The sequence below is a fragment of the Ctenopharyngodon idella genome, chromosome 10, assembly GCF_019924925.1.
Source record: "Ctenopharyngodon idella isolate HZGC_01 chromosome 10, HZGC01, whole genome shotgun sequence".
Lineage (NCBI taxonomy): Eukaryota > Metazoa > Chordata > Actinopteri > Cypriniformes > Xenocyprididae > Ctenopharyngodon > Ctenopharyngodon idella.
The window spans coordinates 14,737,315-14,757,043 of NC_067229.1; the positions used below are offsets into that span (position 1 = coordinate 14,737,315).

A 19,729-nucleotide genomic window follows, 5' to 3' on the forward strand; every position below is an offset into this window, starting at 1 on the left:
GGACAATTTACTTAATTCATGCTTAAATTGTTTTGTTGTTGTTGTTTCTCTTGTGGCTAAAGGAGGTTGCTGTGAATGATTTGCCATTAGAGTATCTCAGTGCACTAAAACCCTTCAAAAATGAGGTACCACAAGGAAACCACTCTTTCCAGGTGAGTCAAGCTTGAGTTGTCAAATCAAGTCAGGCTGATCACAAAAACATTCTCATTACAATTTAAATTACAGCTTGTACCAGAGACTCAGTCTTCTAGTGACCCAGTGGGACGTCCCAATGTACACCAGGCCGCCTTTCAACAGGCTACAGGAGAAGCTGTGTATTATGATGATATCCCGTCTGTTAAAGGAGAACTGTTTGCTTTCATGGTAACCAGCACCAGGGCTCATGCAAAGATCATGTAAGTGGAAGGAAATTCATTTATTATTTATGAAGTAATAAATTTAAAACCAAAATTTCAATCAGTTACATTAATTTTATTTTTTCTGACACAATCACACATTTCAGAAATTGAACACCATCACAAGACAAAAAATATCACCTCATTCTATTATTAATCTACAGACAAATTAACTATATTAAATTATGTGTACAAGCCTCATCTTCAGCATCCGTACACCTTGTTGATCCTCAGGATGTCAATGTTGGACAGTCCCTGCCTCTGTCCGATTTCCACCGTCGCATCAGGAATGGGAGTGATGGTTTCCAGCCCGGGCTGGGTGGAGAAGGCCGTTTTTCCATAGTGCATGATGGAGCCGTAGTCGTATGGAGTGTTTTGGTTGTTGGTGTTCTGTTTCTGGAAGTTGTAGGCCATATCAGGAGAGATGTTCTCCCAGTTGATTTTGACGTACTGGTCACGATCGCTCCTGGTTTGCTCGTGGTAGAAGCCCAGGGCATGATTCAGCTCATGTTGAACGATGCCATTGTACACACAGCCGTACCTGTTGAGGGAGACCACCTGTTTGCCACCAGTTCTACCTAGAGAAGAGTAGCACCTGAGAGGAGAGAGGAAATAAAGGGGTTAAATATCTGATTTAATGTTTTTGTTGTAAAAGAGAGTCCTGTTTATATTGTATGATTGTTCTCACCCATCTTTGTTCTCAATACTGATGTAGTCAGTCTGAGATGATCTGGCCACAAAGCGGATGCAGGTTTTGGCATGAAAGGTCGACATGGCGTTCGCAATCACTGATCTGTCATAATAGGCTGCAAACAAAAGGGGCCACGGGTTTAAAATGGCATCTAAATGAATCATAGTTATGTTCAATGAATGAAGGTGATTCACGTACAGAATTCAGCGCTCACTATGTACGGGACCTCCACTATGTTGTTAGAGTTTTTCTTCCAGAAACAGTTGTTGTTAAAGCAGAAGAGAGCATTTCTGGTTTTGGGAAACACCAGATCTCCTTCAATCAAGACTTCAGAAGATCCTGTATTTAAAGAGAAACATATTGATGAAATAACACAATATATTTATAATTCTCAATCAGTTTTTGGAAATGTGACCAATTATTGGCTTTATCGAAATCTAGAAGGTGCCTGACCATTATTGGTGTCCAAAATTCTTGTAGTGATGTCCATAGTTTCAGGCTCTGATACAAATACTCCTTCAAACGTCTGCTCCTGGTGGTAGAAATAGAGGTGTTTAAAACAACTCATTTGATGAGTGTTAATCATTTAAGAGAGAGATTAGACAGGATCTTACCATGAGAGGAGACGCCTGGGAGATGCCAAACAGCAGCAGCAGAACGGAGAGGGAGGCTCTTGTGTCCATGTTGCCTCAGTGTGTAGAGATGTTCAGGATCCTCCTGTGCTGAGGTCTGATGTCTGTGAGCTGTTCTGTCTGGACTTTATATTCACCTGAGTAGGTGGCTCTACTGGGGGATTATGGGTAGGGTCTTAGTGTCCAGAGTCTAAAATGTGTACCTACAGGGAGGGAACACTGACCTCACCCGTTAGTCTAAAATCTTGCAGAAACAGACAATACACTTAAGTTTAAGTAACTTTTTTGGTTTAACCCTAAAGTAGACATACTGCAATTCTTGTTTATATTAAGTGCCCCAAAACAGTCTATACAGGGAGTGTCCACAGAATTTTAAGTGTTTTTTAAAAAAACTGTTTCCATTCATTAAGAACTGCAGTACACTTTGCTGTGAAGTCCAAGTGTTATAGTCAGTTTCTGTGATGCTGCCAAATAGTTGCACTAAACATTGAAAGATCTCATCTTTGGCTCTAGCTGTTCTTCATATGATCACCCTTATGTCTAGTGTAGATTTACTTGATCTAAACCAAATACTCTGATCATTTAGTCTTTTAAAAAGTTATCTTTCTTGAGGTAGTCTTCCATTATAGTCAATTGCACGAGAGCCGTCTAAATAATAGCCTTTTCTACATGCTGCATAATGTACTAGGAGAATAGTTTTAAAATTTTCAGTTTTTGGCATCAGAATAATATTAAAATTGAGATACCAAAGTGAACCCATCATGGCTCAGAAATAAGGATGTTTCACTGACCTAAAGTCACTGTGGGACAGTAAGTACTCAGGTTTCTGTGTTGCAAAAACACAGAAAGAAAGTATACAAATATGGCTCTGTTCCCTAAATATAAATGAATCCTAAGTGATACTGGTTATATGGGTATTTATAATTACATAAAAGGCATAGCTCACCTAAAAGTAAAAAAAAAAAAAAAAAAATACTGACATTTCTCACCATCAAGTCTCTCAAGAATGGTATGACGTTTTCATCCATGAAACACAAGGATGAGAGGATGGTGATATTGACTGTCAAGCTCCAAAACATAGTCAATTTGTGAATTATGTGTGTTATTTCATGTCTTCTGAATTAATTTGATTGCTTTGAAAAACAGACCATTACTTAATTCGTATTCCCTCAGAATCTTGTCCTTCTCAATTCGAAACTGGTGCGCCGCGCACGTGGAAACATTATAGAAGCGCAGCGCATTGAGCGTGCTTCACACCATATAAGACAATAAAGAACCTGCATTTAATCCTCATTGGTTCTCGTGTCTATCGTCAACATGGTATATTTTAATGTTGACAGCTAAGATTTGAGAACATATTTTTATAGACAAATTTTGAATAAATTTTAATGTTTATTTACTGCCACTTATAGAAATTGCTCAAATCAATTTTTGGAACGGCAAGTTAAATTCTATATGTATTTGGCCTGTCCAGCAGAAAAATGTGTTAAGCCCTGATCATTCTGGGAAAACCTCAATCTTTTATTATTTATGATTAGACATAAAACAAACAATATAAACTTAATTGGTTTTGTACTTTGACTTTCTTTATTTTTTAACACAATCACACATTTAAGAACATTTCAGAACCACCAAGCAAAGACCATCATCACTATCATCTAGAGACATGATATAGCCTATTTAATTATGCCTCATCTTCAGCATCCATACAGCTTGTTGATCCTCAGGATGTCGATGTTGGACAGTCCCTGCCTCTGTCCGATTTCCACCGTCGCATCAGGAATGGGAGTGATGGTTTCCAGGCCGGGTTGGGTGGAGAAGGCCATTTTTCCATAATGCATGATGGAGCCGTAGTCGTATGGAGTGTTTTGGTTGTTGGTGTTCTGTTTCTGGAAGTTGTAGGCCATATCAGGAGAGATGTTCTCCCAGTTGATTTTGACGTACTGGTCACGATCGCTCCTGGTTTGCTCGTGGTAGAAGCCCAGGGCATGATTCAGCTCATGTTGAACGATGCCATTGTACACACAGCCGTACCTGTTGAGGGAGACCACCTGTTTGCCACCAGTTCTACCTAGAGAAGAGTAGCACCTGAGAGGAGAGAGGAAATAAAGGGGTTAAATATCTGATTTAATGTTTTTGTTGTAAAAGAGAGTCTTGTTTATATTGTATGATTGTTCTCACCCATCTTTGTTCTCAATACTGATGTAGTCAGTCTGAGATGATCTGGCCACAAAGCGGATGCAGGTTTTGGCATGAAAGGTCGACATGGCGTTCGCAATCACTGATCTGTCATAATAGGCTGCAAACAAAAGGGGCCACGGGTTTAAAATGGCATCTAAATGAATCATAGTTATGTTCAATGAATGAAGGTGATTCACGTACAGAATTCAGCGCTCACTATGTACGGGACCTCCACTATGTTGTTAGAGTTTTTCTTCCAGAAACAGTTGTTGTTAAAGCAGAAGAGAGCATTTCTGGTTTTGGGAAACACCAGATCTCCTTCAATCAAGACTTCAGAAGATCCTGCATTTAAAGAGAAACATATTGATGAAATAACACAATATATTTATAATTCTCAATCAATTTTTGGAAATGTGACCAATTATTGGCTTTATCGAAATCTACAAGGTGCCTGACCATTATTGGTGTCCAAAATTCTTGTAGTGATGTCCATAGTTTCAGGCTCTGATACAAATACTCCTTCAAACGTCTGCTCCTGGTGGTAGAAATAGAGGTTTTTAAAACAACTCATTTGATGAGTGTTAATCATTTAAGAGAGAGACTAGACAGGATCTTACCATGAGAGGAGACGCCTGGGAGATGCCAAACAGCAGCAGCAGAACGGAGAGGGAGGCTCTTGTGTCCATGTTGCCTCAGTGTGTAGAGATGTTCAGGATGCTCCTGTGCTGAGGTCTGATGTCTGTGAGCTGTTCTGTCTGGACTTTATATTCACCTGAGTAGGTGGCTCTACTGGGGAATTATGGGTAGGGTCTTAGTGTCCAGAGTCTAAAATGTGTACCTACAGGGAGGGAACACTGACCTCACCCGTTAGTCTAAAATCTTGCAGAAACAGACAATACACTTAAGTTTAAGTAACTTTTTTGGTTTAACCCTAAAGTAGACATACTGCAATTCTTGTTTATATTAAGTGCCCCAAAACAGTCTATACAGGGAGTGTCCACAGAATTTTAAGTGTTTTTTAAAAAACTGTTTCCATTCATTAAGAACTGCAGTACACTTTGCTGTGAAGTCCAAGTGTTATAGTCAGTTTCTGTGATGCTGCCAAATAGTTGCACTAAACATTGAAAGATCTCATCTTTGGCTCTAGCTGTTCTTCATATGATCACCCTTATGTCTAGTGTAGATTTACTTGATCTAAACCAAATACTCTGATCATTTAGTCTTTTAAAAAGTTATCTTTCTTGAGGTAGTCTTCCATTATAGTCAATTGCACGAGAGCCGTCTAAATAATAGCCTTTTCTACATGCTGCATAATGTACTAGGAGAATAGTTTTAAAATTTTCAGTTTTTGGCATCAGAATAATATTAAAATTGAGATACCAAAGTGAACCCATCATGGCTCAGAAATAAGGATGTTTCACTGACCTAAAGTCACTGTGGGACAGTAAGTACTCAGGTTTCTGTGTTGCAAAAACACAGAAAGAAAGTATACAAATATGGCTCTGTTCCCTAAATATAAATGAATCCTAAGTGATACTGGTTATATGGGTATTTATAATTACATAAAAGGCATAGCTCACCTAAAAGTAAAAAAAAAAAAAAAAAAATACTGACATTTCTCACCATCAAGTCTCTCAAGAATGGTATGACGTTTTCATCCATGAAACACAAGGATGAGAGGATGGTGATATTGACTGTCAAGCTCCAAAACATAGTCAATTTGTGAATTATGTGTGTTATTTCATGTCTTCTGAATTAATTTGATTGCTTTGAAAAACAGACCATTACTTAATTCGTATTCCCTCAGAATCTTGTCCTTCTCAATTCGAAACTGGTGCGCCGCGCACGTGGAAACATTATAGAAGCGCAGCGCATTGAGCGTGCTTCACACCATATAAGACAATAAAGAACCTGCATTTAATCCTCATTGGTTCTCGTGTCTATCGTCAACACGGTATATTTTAATGTTGACAGCTAAGATTTGAGAACATATTTTTATAGACAAATTTTGAATAAATTTTAATGTTTATTTGCTGCCACTTATAGAAATTGCTCAAATCAATTTTTGGAACGGCAAGTTAAATTCTATATGTATTTGGCCTGTCCAGCAGAAAAATGTGTTAAGCCCTGATCATTCTGGGAAAACCTCAATCTTTTATTATTTATGATTAGACATAAAACAAACAATATAAACTTAATTGGTTTTGTACTTTGACTTTCTTTATTTTTTAACACAATCACACATTTAAAAACATTTCAGAACCACCAAGCAAAGACCATCATCACTATCATCTAGAGACATGATATAGCCTATTTAATTATGCCTCATCTTCAGCATCCATACAGCTTGTTGATCCTCAGGATGTCGATGTTGGACAGTCCCTGCCTCTGTCCGATTTCCACCGTCGCATCAGGAATGGGAGTGATGGTTTCCAGCCCGGGCTGGGTGGAGAAGGCCATTTTTCCATAGTGCATGATGGAGCCGTAGTCGTATGGAGTGTTTTGGTTGTTGGTGTTCTGTTTCTGGAAGTTGTAGGCCATATCAGGAGAGATGTTCTCCCAGTTGATTTTGACGTACTGGTCACGATCGCTCCTGGTTTGCTCGTGGTAGAAGCCCAGGGCATGATTCAGCTCATGTTGAACGATGCCATTGTACACACAGCCGTACCTGTTGAGGGAGACCACCTGTTTGCCACCAGTTCTACCTAGAGAAGAGTAGCACCTGAGAGGAGAGAGGAAATAAAGGGGTTAAATATCTGATTTAATGTTTTTGTTGTAAAAGAGAGTCTTGTTTATATTGTATGATTGTTCTCACCCATCTTTGTTCTCAATACTGATGTAGTCAGTCTGAGATGATCTGGCCACAAAGCGGATGCAGGTTTTGGCATGAAAGGTCGACATGGCGTTCGCAATCACTGATCTGTCATAATAGGCTGCAAACAAAAGGGGCCACGGGTTTAAAATGGCATCTAAATGAATCATAGTTATGTTCAATGAATGAAGGTGATTCACGTACAGAATTCAGCGCTCACTATGTACGGGACCTCCACTATGTTGTTAGAGTTTTTCTTCCAGAAACAGTTGTTGTTAAAGCAGAAGAGAGCATTTCTGGTTTTGGGAAACACCAGATCTCCTTCAATTAAGACTTCAGAAGATCCTGTATTTAAAGAGAAACATATTGATGAAATAACACAATATATTTATAATTCTCAATCAATTTTTGGAAATGTGACCAATTATTGGCTTTATCGAAATCTAGAAGGTGCCTGACCATTATTGGTGTCCAAAATTCTTGTAGTGATGTCCATAGTTTCAGGCTCTGATACAAATACTCCTTCAAACGTCTGCTCCTGGTGGTAGAAATAGAGGTTTTTAAAACAACTCATTTGATGAGTGTTAATCATTTAAGAGAGAGACTAGACAGGATCTTACCATGAGAGGAGACGCCTGGGAGACGCCAAACAGCAGCAGCAGAACGGAGAGGGAGGCTCTTGTGTCCATGTTGCCTCAGTGTGTAGAGATGTTCAGGATGCTCCTGTGCTGAGGTCTGATGTCTGTGAGCTGTTCTGTCTGGACTTTATATTCACCTGAGTAGGTGGCTCTACTGGGGGATTATGGGTAGGGTCTTAGTGTCCAGAGTCTAAAATGTGTACCTACAGGGAGGGAACACTGACCTCACCCGTTAGTCTAAAATCTTGCAGAAACAGACAATACACTTAAGTTTAAGTAACTTTTTTGGTTTAACCCTAAAGTAGACATACTGCAATTCTTGTTTATATTAAGTGCCCCAAAACAGTCTATACAGGGAGTGTCCACAGAATTTTAAGTGTTTTTTTAAAAAAACTGTTTCCATTCATTAAGAACTGCAGTACACTTTGCTGTGAAGTCCAAGTGTTATAGTCAGTTTCTGTGATGCTGCCAAATAGTTGCACTAAACATTGAAAGATCTCATCTTTGGCTCTAGCTGTTCTTCATATGATCACCCTTATGTCTAGTGTAGATCTACTTGATCTAAACCAAATACTCTGATCATTTTGTAAGACTTGATTTTCCTGCTAAGACAAAAACTGAGATCAAGCACCCTGCAATAAAGCAATAAAGCTTATCTGGAGAGAAGATCTCAAAGAAATAGCATAGGACAACACCTTGCCCTCACACATCTACAGGATGCAATAGCCCTCCCCCCAAAACACACACCCTCCTTCCTTTCCCCCTGACTCAAGTCACTGAAAGTTCTCCAAGAAGTATAATGTATCTGGTGTATCTATTGTTTATTCCTTTCATGTTTGGTATCATTTTAAATGTCTTGGTGCGATTGGTAAAATGGTCTCAATTTCACAGCAGTCACTGGTATTATGAAGAAGACTGAAAACTAAGGAGAATTCTGTCCTCCTTTTGGGTGGTGTCACTTGTGAAAACCCACTCCTCTCCCCCCAAAACAGGTGTTGGTGTAATAAAAATTTACAATCCTTTTGTTCTGGTCTTGGTATATAAGGTAAAGTGCAAAGCAGTCAGGGGGGATTTTCTGTAGCCAGAAGCCCCCACACAGTAATGGACAAGTGTCTTCAAACACTAATCCACCACTGTGTGCATGTGCATTTCAGTTGATGTTATGCATTTATTATTTCTGAATTGGCTTCTAATTGTCTAACTGTAATGTAATTGACATGATACATTTTTACTTGACAAATAAAATGTTATATTTGATTTACTCTGGATTCTTCTGAAATCATTATGACCAGTAGATTATGGAGTCCGTCATTTCCGTAAATCTGCGTCAGGGCAGGTCAAGCCAGAGAGCCCCATGAAAGGAGCATATTGGCACATCATGGGACTTTTTGAGTTTGTCTGTTATTGAATTAGCAAGTTGCAGTATCGTGACTAAGAAAACTGTATTTTTGTATGAACAAGCATGTGGCGGTTCGACTCAAATGCATTAGTTAACTCTGCATCCTCTGACTAGATCATAAACTGGCGAATTTATGTCCGTGAGAACGCAGTCGGCCGATGTGAATTTCTCTAAGCGATGATGAGACCATAATGAACGAATAATTGAAATTATGAGATACCCAGAATAATCAAAAATCAAAATTAATACATAACAAATGATTAATTTCCAATTGGGAACTAAACCTGAGAATAATAATCATTTAAAATTGGAGTCAGATTAAACGAGTGAAATTAAGTGAACTTCACAGATGCGCTGAAAAGGCATACACGCGTTAACCTTCGCCCGGGCCGTCGGATTCCGTTTTTGGGCCGATGCAGGGTTCCTTACAATTTAGTCTTTTAAAAAGTTATGTTTCTTAAGGTAGTCTTCCATTATATTCAATATGAGAGCCGTCTAAATAATAGCCTTTTCTACATGCTGCATAATATACTATGAGAATAGTTTTAAAATTTTCAGTCTTTTGGCATCAGAATAATATTAAAACTGAGGTACCAAAGTGAACCCATCATGGCTCAGAAATAAGGATGTTTCGCTGCCTCAAATCACTGTGGGACAGTAAGTGCTCAGGTTTCTGTGTTGCAAAAATACAGAAAGAAAGTATACAAATATGGCTCTGTTCCCTAAATATAAATGAATCCTAGTGACACTGGTTATATGGGTATTTATAATTACATAAAAGGCATAGCTCACCTAAAAGTAAAAAAAAAAAAAAAAAAATACTGACATTTCTCACCATCAAGTCTCTCAAGAATGGTATGACGTTTTCATCCATGAAACACAAGGATGAGAGGATGGTGATATTGACTGTACATCTCCAAAACACATAGTCAATTTTGTGAATTATGTGTGTTATTCTATGTCTTCTGAATTAATTTGATTGCTTTGAAAAACAGACCATTACTTAATTCGTATTCCCTCAGAATCTTGTCCTTCTCAATTCGAAACTGGCGCACCGCGCACGCGGAAACGTTATAGAAGCGCAGCGCATTGAGCGTGCTTCACACCATATAAGGCAATAAAGAACCTGCATTTCATCCTCATTGGTTCTCGTGTCTATCGTCAACACAGTATATTTTAATGTTGACAACTAAGATTTGAGAACTAGGGGATTCTCCTGCTCCCTCTTACAATTTTTGTCTTTTTCCAGTTAAACAGTGTTTAATGTACTGTAGCTTTCATGGAATTATTAGAGCTGTATATTTTCCAACTGTTATTGCAAATTACATATTTTTATAGACACATTTTGAATAACTTCTGTTGTTTTTTTTTTGTTTGTTTGTTTTTTTTTTTTTACTGTCACATATAGAAATTGCTCAAATCAATTTTTTGGAAGGGCAAGTTAAATTCTGTATTTGGCCTGTCCAGTAGGAAAATCTGTTAAGCCCTGATCATTCTGGGAAAACCTCAGTCTTTTATTATTTATGATTAGACATAAAACTGCAAACAATATAAACGTAATTGGTTTTGTACTTTGACTTTCTTTATTTTTTAACACAATCACACATTTAAGAACATTTCAGAACCGCCAAGCAAAGACCATCATCACTATCATCTAGAGACATGATATAGCCTATTTAATTATGCCTCATCTTCAGCATCCATACAGCTTGTTGATCCTCAGGATGTCGATGTTGGACAGTCCCTGCCTCTGTCCGATTTCCACCGTCGCATCAGGAATGGGAGTGATGGTTTCCAGCCCGGGTTGGGTGGAGAAGGCCTGTTTTTCCATAATGCATGATGGAGCCGTAATCGTATGGAGTGTTTTGGTTGTTGGTGTTCTGTTTCTGGAAGTTGTAGGCCATATCAGGAGAGATGTTCTCCCAGTTGATTTTGACGTACTGGTCACGATCGCTCCTGGTTTGCTCGTGGTAGAAGCCCAGGGCATGATTCAGCTCATGTTGAACGATGCCATTGTACACACAGCCGTACCTGTTGAGGGAGACCACCTGTTTGCCACCAGTTCTACCTAGAGAAGAGTAGCACCTGAGAGGAGAGAGGAAATAAAGGGGTTAAATATCTGATTTAATGTTTTTGTTGTAAAAGAGAGTCTTGTTTATATTGTATGATTGTTCTCACCCATCTTTGTTCTCAATACTGATGTAGTCAGTCTGAGATGATCTGGCCACAAAGCGGATGCAGGTTTTGGCATGAAAGGTCGACATGGCGTTCGCAATCACTGATCTGTCATAATAGGCTGCAAACAAAAGGGGCCACGGGTTTAAAATGGCATCTAAATGAATCATAGTTATGTTCAATGAATGAAGGTGATTCACGTACAGAATTCAGCGCTCACTATGTACGGGACCTCCACTATGTTGTTAGAGTTTTTCTTCCAGAAACAGTTGTTGTTAAAGCAGAAGAGAGCATTTCTGGTTTTGGGAAACACCAGATCTCCTTCAATCAAGACTTCAGAAGATCCTGTATTTAAAGAGAAACATATTGATGAAATAACACAATATATTTATAATTCTCAATCAATTTTTGGAAATGTGACCAATTATTGGCTTTATCGAAATCTAGAAGGTGCCTGACCATTATTGGTGTCCAAAATTCTTGTAGTGATGTCCATAGTTTCAGGCTCTGATACAAATACTCCTTCAAACGTCTGCTCCTGGTGGTAGAAATAGAGGTTTTTAAAACAACTCATTTGATGAGTGTTAATCATTTAAGAGAGAGACTAGACAGGATCTTACAATGAGAGGAGACGCCTGGGAGACGCCAAACAGCAGCAGCAGAACGGAGAGGGAGGCTCTTGTGTCCATGTTGCCTCAGTGTGTAGAGATGTTCAGGATGCTCCTGTGCTGAGGTCTGATGTCTGTGAGCTGTTCTGTCTGGACTTTATATTCACCTGAGTAGGTGGCTCTACTGGGGGATTATGGGTAGGGTCTTAGTGTCCAGAGTCTAAAATGTGTACCTACAGGGAGGGAACACTGACCTCACCCGTTAGTCTAAAATCTTGCAGAAACAGACAATACACTTAAGTTTAAGTAACTTTTTTGGTTTAACCCTAAAGTAGACATACTGCAATTCTTGTTTATATTAAGTGCCCCAAAACAGTCTATACAGGGAGTGTCCACAGAATTTTAAGTGTTTTTAAAAAAAACTGTTTCCATTCATTAAGAACTGCAGTACACTTTGCTGTGAAGTCCAAGTGTTATAGTCAGTTTCTGTGATGCTGCCAAATAGTTGCACTAAACATTGAAAGATCTCATCTTTGGCTCTAGCTGTTCTTCATATGATCACCCTTATGTCTAGTGTAGATCTACTTGATCTAAACCAAATACTCTGATCATTTAGTCTTTTAAAAAGTTATGTTTCTTAAGGTAGTCTTCCATTATATTCAATATGAGAGCCGTCTAAATAATAGCCTTTTCTACATGCTGCATAATATACTATGAGAATAGTTTTAAAATTTTCAGTCTTTTGGCATCAGAATAATATTAAAACTGAGGTACCAAAGTGAACCCATCATGGCTCAGAAATAAGGATGTTTCGCTGCCTCAAATCACTGTGGGACAGTAAGTACTCAGGTTTCTGTGTTGCAAAAATACAGAAAGAAAGTATACAAATATGGCTCTGTTCCCTAAATATAAATGAATCCTAGTGACACTGGTTATATGGGTATTTATAATTACATAAAAGGCATAGCTCACCTAAAAGTAAAAAAAAAAAAAAAAAAATACTGACATTTCTCACCATCAAGTCTCTCAAGAATGGTATGACGTTTTCATCCATGAAACACAAGGATGAGAGGATGGTGATATTGACTGTACATCTCCAAAACACATAGTCAATTTTGTGAATTATGTGTGTTATTTCATGTCTTCTGAATTAATTTGATTGCTTTGAAAAACAGACCATTACTTAATTCGTATTCCCTCAGAATCTTGTCCTTCTCAATTCGAAACTGGCGCACCGCGCACGCGGAAACGTTATAGAAGCGCAGCGCATTGAGCGTGCTTCACACCATATAAGGCAATAAAGAACCTGCATTTCATCCTCATTGGTTCTCGTGTCTATCGTCAACACAGTATTTTAATGTTGACAGCTAAGATTTGAGAACTAGGGGATTCTCCTGCTCCCTCTTACAATTTTTGCCTTTTTCCAGTTAAACAGTGTTTAATGTACTGTAGCTTTCATGGAATTATTACATATTTTTATAGACACATTTTGAATAACTTCTGTTTTGTTTTTTTTGTTTGTTTGTTTTTTTTTTTTTTTTACTGTCACATATAGAAATTGCTCAAATCAATTTTTTGGAAGGGCAAGTTAAATTCTGTATTTGGCCTGTCCAGTAGGAAAATCTGTTAAGCCCTGATCATTCTGGGAAAACCTCAGTCTTTTATTATTTATGATTAGACATAAAACTGCAAACAATATAAACGTAATTGGTTTTGTACTTTGACTTTCTTTATTTTTTAACACAATCACACATTTAAGAACATTTCAGAACCGCCAAGCAAAGACCATCATCACTATCATCTAGAGACATGATATAGCCTATTTAATTATGCCTCATCTTCAGCATCCATACAGCTTGTTGATCCTCAGGATGTCGATGTTGGACAGTCCCTGCCTCTGTCCGATTTCCACCGTCGCATCAGGAATGGGAGTGATGGTTTCCAGCCCGGGTTGGGTGGAGAAGGCTGTTTTTCCATAATGCATGATGGAGCCGTAATCGTATGGAGTGTTTTGGTTGTTGGTGTTCTGTTTCTGGAAGTTGTAGGCCATATCAGGAGAGATGTTCTCCCAGTTGATTTTGACGTACTGGTCACGATCGCTCCTGGTTTGCTCGTGGTAGAAGCCCAGGGCATGATTCAGCTCATGTTGAACGATGCTATTGTACACACAGCCGTACCTGTTGAGGGAGACCACCTGTTTGCCACCAGTTCTACCTAGAGAAGAGTAGCACCTGAGAGGAGAGAGGAAATAAAGGGGTTAAATATCTGATTTAATGCTTTTGTTGTAAAAGAGAGTCTTGTTTATATTGTATGATTGTTCTCACCCATCTTTGTTCTCAATACTGATGTAGTCAGTCTGAGATGATCTGGACACAAAGCGGATGCAGGTTTTGGCATGAAAGGTGGACATGGCGTTCGCAATCACTGATCTGTCATAATAGGCTGCAAACAAAAGTTTCCACAGGTTTAAAATGGCATCTAAATAAATCATAGTTATGTTCATAGAATGAAGGAGATTCACATACAGAATTCAGCGCTCACTATGTACGGGACCTCCACTATGTTGTTAGTGTTTTTCCTCCAGAAACAGTTGTTGAAAAAACAAAAGAGAGCATTTCTGGTTTTGGGAAAGACCAGATCTCCTTCAATCAAGACTTCAGTAGATCCTGTATTTAAAAAGAAACATCTAAGAAATTTCCAGTTTTTTAATAGCAACTGTTGGGTTTACAGGAAACTACTTGGTGCCTCACCATTGTTTGAGTCCAAAATCTGTGTAGTGATGTCCACGTTTTCTGGCAGAGTTATGAACACATCTTCATGGCTTGGCTCCTGTTTATGGAAGTAGAACAATTACATGTTACTTGTGAGAGAAGTTTATCTTTTGAATCCGTGGAGAGACTAGACAGGATCTTACCATGAGAGGAGACGCCTGGGAGACGCCAAACAGCAGCAGCAGAACGGAGAGGGAGGCTCTTGTGTCCATGTTGCCTCAGTGTGTAGAGATGTTCAGGATGCTCCTGTGCTGAGGTCTGATGTCTGTGAGCTGTTCTGTCTGGACTTTATATTCACCTGAGTAGGTGGCTCTACTGGGGGATTATGGGTATCTATGTGCCTAAAGGGAGGAAACTCTGATCTCACCTTTTAGTCTACACAACTTTGCAGAATCAAAAAAGGTACCTAAGATTGTAATCCACTGAACTAGACATGCTGCGATTCTTGACTTTCATTCATGTCCCAAGATAGTGGTTTACAGAGAGTGTCCACAACACTTTGAGTGTTTTTTAAGACAGATTTTCAAACAATGCTTATTTGTGAGATCATATCATTTGACATCCAAAATGTGCATCATCATTAGTTGAGAAGAAGTCATATTTGATTACTCTGATTTCAAAATTGTAAAGCTATGTTCATTGAGGTAACGCTTCCATCTTTAGTCAGAAATACTAATGGAAATACTCCATGTTAAAAAAAAAAGAGAGCGAGAAAAGACTGTAAACTGTAGTAGGCCTACTTAAAATAACAAAGACTTGGGATATAAATTAAAAAGAAAAAGAAAAAAAAAATATATATATTATTATTATTATTTTTTTTTTTTTTCTACAAGCCAACAATGTAGCAAAATCCAATGTGCTAGTTGTATTTTCTTATGCTGCTGCCTTATGTACATTGCAGTCAATGATTATTAGTTTCTGTCTGGCAGACTAGGATACAAAACTTAGAAGGAACACAAGAGTAGGGAGGTGTATCACAGTTCTACCATTCGTTCTAGGTAGTCGTGATTACCCTATAGTGAAAAATAAATATACTTCACTGCATTTAAAATATATTTATTTCATAATAAGTAAATACTAAAAATACACTGACATGTCTATGTACTAACTGAAAATACACTGTAAATGTAGCTATTTCATGCTTCCATCAAGCACAAACTTAGTACACTAAATTAATTTGTGAAGTAGTATACCTTTTACAAATGCAATTGGGGAAGGATGAAATATATATTCATCTTTAAGAAAGTATGCCTTAATCCCATCTACAACATGTTTGAAACTTGTTAAACGTGATTATCATGATGTTCTCTGAGCACAATAAATACTTTAAATATGACCTACAAACGCACGCACACACACACACACACACACACACACACACACACACACACACACACACACACACAGGGTTTGCAGTTTCTGCACTTTGCAGATATATTGGCTCTAATCTTAGTTATTGTAACTAAATCACTTAAAATTCAAACTTTTAGAAAATTTCATTCTTTGATAAAATAACAATTACAAGTATGAGGCCCATGTTTCATCTTGAAGTTTAATTAGCTTTATTTTCCCCCACAAGGTCAAACATTTTGGAAATTTAAAACCATCAAAAGACAAAGACCATCACCTCATTACATTATTCATCTAAGGATGGATAAACCATATTAAATTATCTCAAACAGCACATCCATACAGCTTGTTGATCCTCAGGATGTCAATGTTAGACATATCCTGCCTCTGTCCAATTTCCACAGTCGCATCAGGAATGGGAGTGATGGTTTCCTTCCCGGTCTGGTTGGTGAAGGCTGTTCTTCCATAATGCATGATGGAGCCGTAGTCATATGTGGTGTTTTGATTGTTAGTTTTCTGTATTTGGAAGTTGGAGGCCTGATTGGTAGGGATGTACTCCCAGTTGATCTTGACATATTTATCACGATCACTCCTGGATTGCTCATGGTAGAAGCCCAGGGCATGATTCAGCTCATGTTGAACGATGCCATGATACACACAACCGGTTCTTTTGAGGGAGATCACCTGTTTGCCACCAATTCTACCAAGATAAGAGTAGCACCTGATAGAAAAAGAGAATTTATATATCATCAATCTGTAAAAAAAAAAAACTTACACATTGTAAAAGAGTTAAATGTTTCTTATATTGTATGTTTTGTTATATTATATGAGTATTCTCACCCATCTTTGTTCTCAATACTGATGTAGTCAGTCTGAGATGATCTGGCCACAAAGCGGATGCAAGTTTTGTTGTGAAAGGTGGACATGGCGTTCTGAATAATTGAGATGTCACTAGAGGCTGCAAACAAAAAGTACCACAAGTTTTTAAATACAATTTACATACATACATACATATGCTAAAAGAATGAAGATGATCCACTTACAGTATTCACTGCTCACTATATAAGGAACCTCCACTAGGTTGCTAGAGTTTTTTTTCCAGAAACAGTTGTTGTTGTAGCAGTAGAGAGCATTTTTGGTTTTGGGAAACAGCAGATCTCCTTCCATCAGGTGTTCAGTTGATCCTGTATTTAAAGAAAAATATTTTGATGAAATTTCTCAGAATGTGCACGTTCAACCATAATTTCGATATATTCCCCTATTTTATGAAACCCATTGCTGGCTTTACAGGAATCTACAAGTTGCCTGACCATTGTTGGACTCCAAAATCTTTGTTGTGATGTCCACATTTCCAGGTATGGGTGAGAACCCATTGTGATGGCTAGTCTTCTGATTATGAAAAAAAGAAAAGTTAAATATTACTCTTGTGAGAAAAGTTCTTCATATAAGTGCATTGAGAGACTAGAAAGAGTCTTACCCTGACAGGAGACGCCTGGGAAATGCCAAAAAGAAGTAGCAGAATGGAGAGGGAGACTTTTGGGTCCATGTTGCCTCAGTGTAGAGATGTTCAGGATGCTCCTGTGCTGAAATTTGGTGTCTGCAAGGTGTTGAACCTGAACTTTATATTCACTTGTGTAGGTGGGTCAACCAGGGGTTGAGACTTAGTGTCCAAAGGGAGGTAACTAAGAAACTCATCTGTTAATCCAAAACCTTGCACAACCAGAGAATTTACAGATTGTTTCACTAATCCACTGAAATAAACAAATGCAATTTTTGGATTGCATTAAGAGCCCCAAAACTATATTATACAAGGAGTGTCCCAAACACTTTAAATGCTTTCTTGAGACAGATCAACACAAACAACAACAAAAGCATGTGTGTCATCATAAATTGTGGAGTAGAGGTCATAGTCTAGCTCATCATGATTTTGAATTTTCTTTAAAATTCATTTAAGTGCATTTCATTTCATAGGACCAATTAATTGTGCCCAATATTTCTTTAGTTCTATAACAACTTTATTTTTTCTTTTCCAGACACGAATACAGTAGCCCATTTCTTGGTAAACTTTCACTATAATATCGAAGTTACTTTTGCAAAATAGTAACATTCATGACTTTCCTATCTATTTACAGACACCTACAGGTTGATGTATGCATGAATGTGATGGGTATTTTATGTCTAGAGAGTGTGTCATGCTCAGTGACGTGCAGACAGTTTTCTCTCAGCCCACTCTGAGGTTTATATATTAAAAACTTCATAATACTGTTAAAATGGAGGGGGAAAATTAAGTGATTTAGTAGAATCCAGTTGTACTTGTTATTTGTAACAAAATAAGAGAATTTGGGTGTTGACCAAGAGTAGGCGAGGATTTGCTCTGCCCTGGAGCTTACATTTGACAATCTGTTATAAGCTTTGCTTTTATTATGTCAATCAGCATACACCTTTTCAGGCTAGCATGTGTCATTGCATCCAAACTATGTGAGGAGGCGTAAGGGTAAGAAAGATGGTGTCTTTTGATAATTTATGAAATTATTTTATTTTAACTCTTTCCCTGCCAGCGTTTTTTTTTTTTTTTTTTTTTAAAGTTGCCAGCCAGTGCCAGCATTTTTGATCATTATCACAAAAGTTTCATGGCCCCCAGAATATGTCAAAGACTATGTTCGGTTCGGATTCACAACGATTTATTCGTATTTACTTTAGTATAACTAAATGTATTTGTGGCACACTATAAATTGGTATACTTAAAGTCTGTTAAACTAGAACAACTAATTTTGTACTAAATGTTTTTTAGTTGTCTAAAAGCGATGCTGAAGTTCAACTAAAGTTGTATTAAATATACTTGTTTGTGCTGAAGTGGAACTATTCCAAGTATACTTAAGTACACTTTAAATACCTAGTCTTGTATTTAAGTTTTGAAATGCAGAATATAGTCAGCATAAACTTCTAAAGTATTTTGGTGACGTTACAATTGCAGTTCAATTACACTGTAAGAGTGTTGAACATACATTAATATTATACTGATAACAAACTGAGGTCATACTATCCTTTACTTTTAGTCATTTTTAAAACACATCGCAATGGCATTCTAAGTAAACTTGAAGTGTGCTAATGGGATCATTATTTTGCTTCAAATACACTAAAGTAATCTTTATAAATAATGGCACAGCTTACTGATATTTTACAGATACCCTCATACCTGTAACTCACTTATCTGGAGAACATCAGTGAGACACTGGGAACAGATATATGTACATTGAATGTAGGAAACACTACGGACTGATTCAAATCCAGGTCACTGCCACACAAGCGCACTCAGTTTACCAGTTGCGCCACCATGCAGATATACACAATGCAACACCTGGGTTATTTTGTGTTCTTTTTATACTGTTACGAGTAATACTATAAGCAAATACTATTTCCATCAATGACAGCACAAATTATATTAATTTAAAGACTGCAAATCACAGAGAAAAGTCTCAATATAGGCGCAGTAAGTGGTGCGTGAAAATAAACGCGAAACAGCATGTATAGAACATGAACGTGCATTAAACTTGAAGGTGTTGAAGAAATAAAGCCAGCAGACACAACATTAAATGTAATCTGCAGAATGTTTTGCTTCCCTTTTAACTGACATGATCTGTCATTAATTCTGCAGGAAGCAATTGCATAAATTGGCATAACATTAGTTTTATTCTTGTGCATGCACTAAAACATGTTAAAATCATATTTTTACAATACTTCAGATGGATACTTTAAGGGAACAAACAAATATCAATACACAGAATGTGATGTTATCTCTTGTGCCATAGTCTTAGGTGATACAGCGGCCTCATACAGCGGCCTTGTTTACTTTAATGATATGACAACATACAAACAATCCCCATAGACAAACATTAATATGGCCTTCATACATCTATAGGATCTTAAGATGAGTTGCCTCATTTATCCCTTACAGAGACTGGTTTGGGCTGAGAGAGCATGAACATGTCATTGGGGTTATGTAATGGGCATCCTCTTTCAAAGGTTTCGTCCTGTTAGTTTATATAAAATGGGTGGATATATATTATATATAGATGT

The 19,729-nt window shown here is 37.7% G+C and overlaps 5 protein-coding genes across 12 annotated transcripts in view; 1 reads left to right on the forward strand and 4 right to left on the reverse strand.

Moving 5' to 3' along the window:
- Positions 1-19,729, forward strand: part of aox5 (aldehyde oxidase 5) — a 46,404-nt gene that overhangs the window by 6,694 nt on the left and 19,981 nt on the right. Inside the window, exons 16-17 of the mRNA XM_051910012.1 lie at positions 63-152; positions 226-395. Coding sequence (XP_051765972.1) covers positions 63-152; positions 226-395 — 260 coding nt within the window. The remainder of the gene's footprint in view (positions 1-62; positions 153-225; positions 396-19,729) is intronic.
- LOC127521106 (hatching enzyme 1.2-like) lies at positions 600-1,786 on the reverse strand. Its single transcript, XM_051909998.1, has 5 exons — positions 1,701-1,786; positions 1,540-1,618; positions 1,285-1,425; positions 1,084-1,201; positions 600-990 (listed from the first exon to the last, which is right to left on the reverse strand). The coding sequence occupies exons 1-5, from the start codon at positions 1,767-1,769 to the stop codon at positions 600-602; spliced, it is 798 nt and encodes a 265-aa protein (XP_051765958.1). The 5' UTR covers positions 1,770-1,786.
- LOC127521102 (hatching enzyme 1.2-like) lies at positions 3,354-4,659 on the reverse strand. The gene is made up of 5 exons (XM_051909992.1): positions 4,517-4,659; positions 4,356-4,434; positions 4,101-4,241; positions 3,900-4,017; positions 3,354-3,806 (listed from the first exon to the last, which is right to left on the reverse strand). The coding sequence occupies exons 1-5, from the start codon at positions 4,583-4,585 to the stop codon at positions 3,416-3,418; spliced, it is 798 nt and encodes a 265-aa protein (XP_051765952.1). The 5' UTR covers positions 4,586-4,659; the 3' UTR covers positions 3,354-3,415.
- Positions 6,121-14,549, reverse strand: LOC127521104 (hatching enzyme 1.2-like). Of its 2 annotated transcripts, none has more exons than XM_051909995.1 (5): positions 14,446-14,549; positions 7,171-7,249; positions 6,916-7,056; positions 6,715-6,832; positions 6,121-6,621 (listed from the first exon to the last, which is right to left on the reverse strand). In XM_051909995.1, exons 1-5 carry the CDS (start codon positions 14,512-14,514, stop codon positions 6,231-6,233), a joined length of 798 nt encoding a protein of 265 aa, XP_051765955.1. In that variant the 5' UTR covers positions 14,515-14,549; the 3' UTR covers positions 6,121-6,230. The 2 variants fall into 2 exon arrangements, with proteins under 2 accessions (XP_051765955.1, XP_051765954.1); XM_051909994.1 differs by lacking the exon at positions 14,446-14,549 and adding an exon at positions 7,332-7,434.
- On the reverse strand, positions 15,977-17,198 carry LOC127521110 (hatching enzyme 1.2-like). Of its 7 annotated transcripts, none has more exons than XM_051910008.1 (5): positions 17,143-17,198; positions 16,963-17,033; positions 16,696-16,836; positions 16,493-16,610; positions 15,977-16,373 (listed from the first exon to the last, which is right to left on the reverse strand). In XM_051910008.1, the coding sequence occupies exons 1-5, from the start codon at positions 17,196-17,198 to the stop codon at positions 15,977-15,979; spliced, it is 783 nt and encodes a 260-aa protein (XP_051765968.1). The 7 variants fall into 7 exon arrangements, with proteins under 7 accessions (XP_051765968.1, XP_051765967.1, XP_051765966.1 ...); XM_051910007.1 differs by having other exon boundaries at positions 16,963-17,038; positions 17,136-17,198; XM_051910006.1 differs by having other exon boundaries at positions 16,963-17,041; positions 17,136-17,198.

What these genes read in the sequence shown, in the direction of transcription:
- LOC127521102 (XM_051909992.1), bottom strand. Translation starts at nt 4,585, where the DNA reads ATGGACACAAGAGCCTCCCTCTCCGTTCTGCTGCTGCTGTTTGGCATC. An exon ending in CCCAGGCGTCTCCTCTCATG is followed by an intron (nt 4,435 to 4,516) that starts GTAAGATCCTGT and finishes TTCTACCACCAG; the next exon opens with GAGCAGACGTTTGAAGGAGT. An exon ending in AGTATTGAGAACAAAGATGG is followed by an intron (nt 3,807 to 3,899) that starts GTGAGAACAATC and finishes CTCTCCTCTCAG; the next exon opens with GTGCTACTCTTCTCTAGGTA.
- LOC127521106 (XM_051909998.1), bottom strand. Translation starts at nt 1,769, where the DNA reads ATGGACACAAGAGCCTCCCTCTCCGTTCTGCTGCTGCTGTTTGGCATC. An exon ending in CATAGTGAGCGCTGAATTCT is followed by an intron (nt 1,202 to 1,284) that starts GTACGTGAATCA and finishes TTTTGTTTGCAG; the next exon opens with CCTATTATGACAGATCAGTG. An exon ending in AGTATTGAGAACAAAGATGG is followed by an intron (nt 991 to 1,083) that starts GTGAGAACAATC and finishes CTCTCCTCTCAG; the next exon opens with GTGCTACTCTTCTCTAGGTA.
- LOC127521104 (XM_051909995.1), bottom strand. Translation starts at nt 14,514, where the DNA reads ATGGACACAAGAGCCTCCCTCTCCGTTCTGCTGCTGCTGTTTGGCGTC. An exon ending in CCCAGGCGTCTCCTCTCATG is followed by an intron (nt 7,250 to 14,445) that starts GTAAGATCCTGT and finishes TTCTACCACCAG; the next exon opens with GAGCAGACGTTTGAAGGAGT. An exon ending in AATTTTGGACACCAATAATG is followed by an intron (nt 7,057 to 7,170) that starts GTCAGGCACCTT and finishes CTTTAAATACAG; the next exon opens with GATCTTCTGAAGTCTTAATT.
- LOC127521110 (XM_051910001.1), bottom strand. Translation starts at nt 17,198, where the DNA reads ATGGACCCAAAAGTCTCCCTCTCCATTCTGCTACTTCTTTTTGGCATT. An exon ending in TCAGGGTAAGACTCTTTCTA is followed by an intron (nt 17,042 to 17,114) that starts GTCTCTCAATGC and finishes TTTCATAATCAG; the next exon opens with AAGACTAGCCATCACAATGG. An exon ending in GATTTTGGAGTCCAACAATG is followed by an intron (nt 16,837 to 16,962) that starts GTCAGGCAACTT and finishes CTTTAAATACAG; the next exon opens with GATCAACTGAACACCTGATG.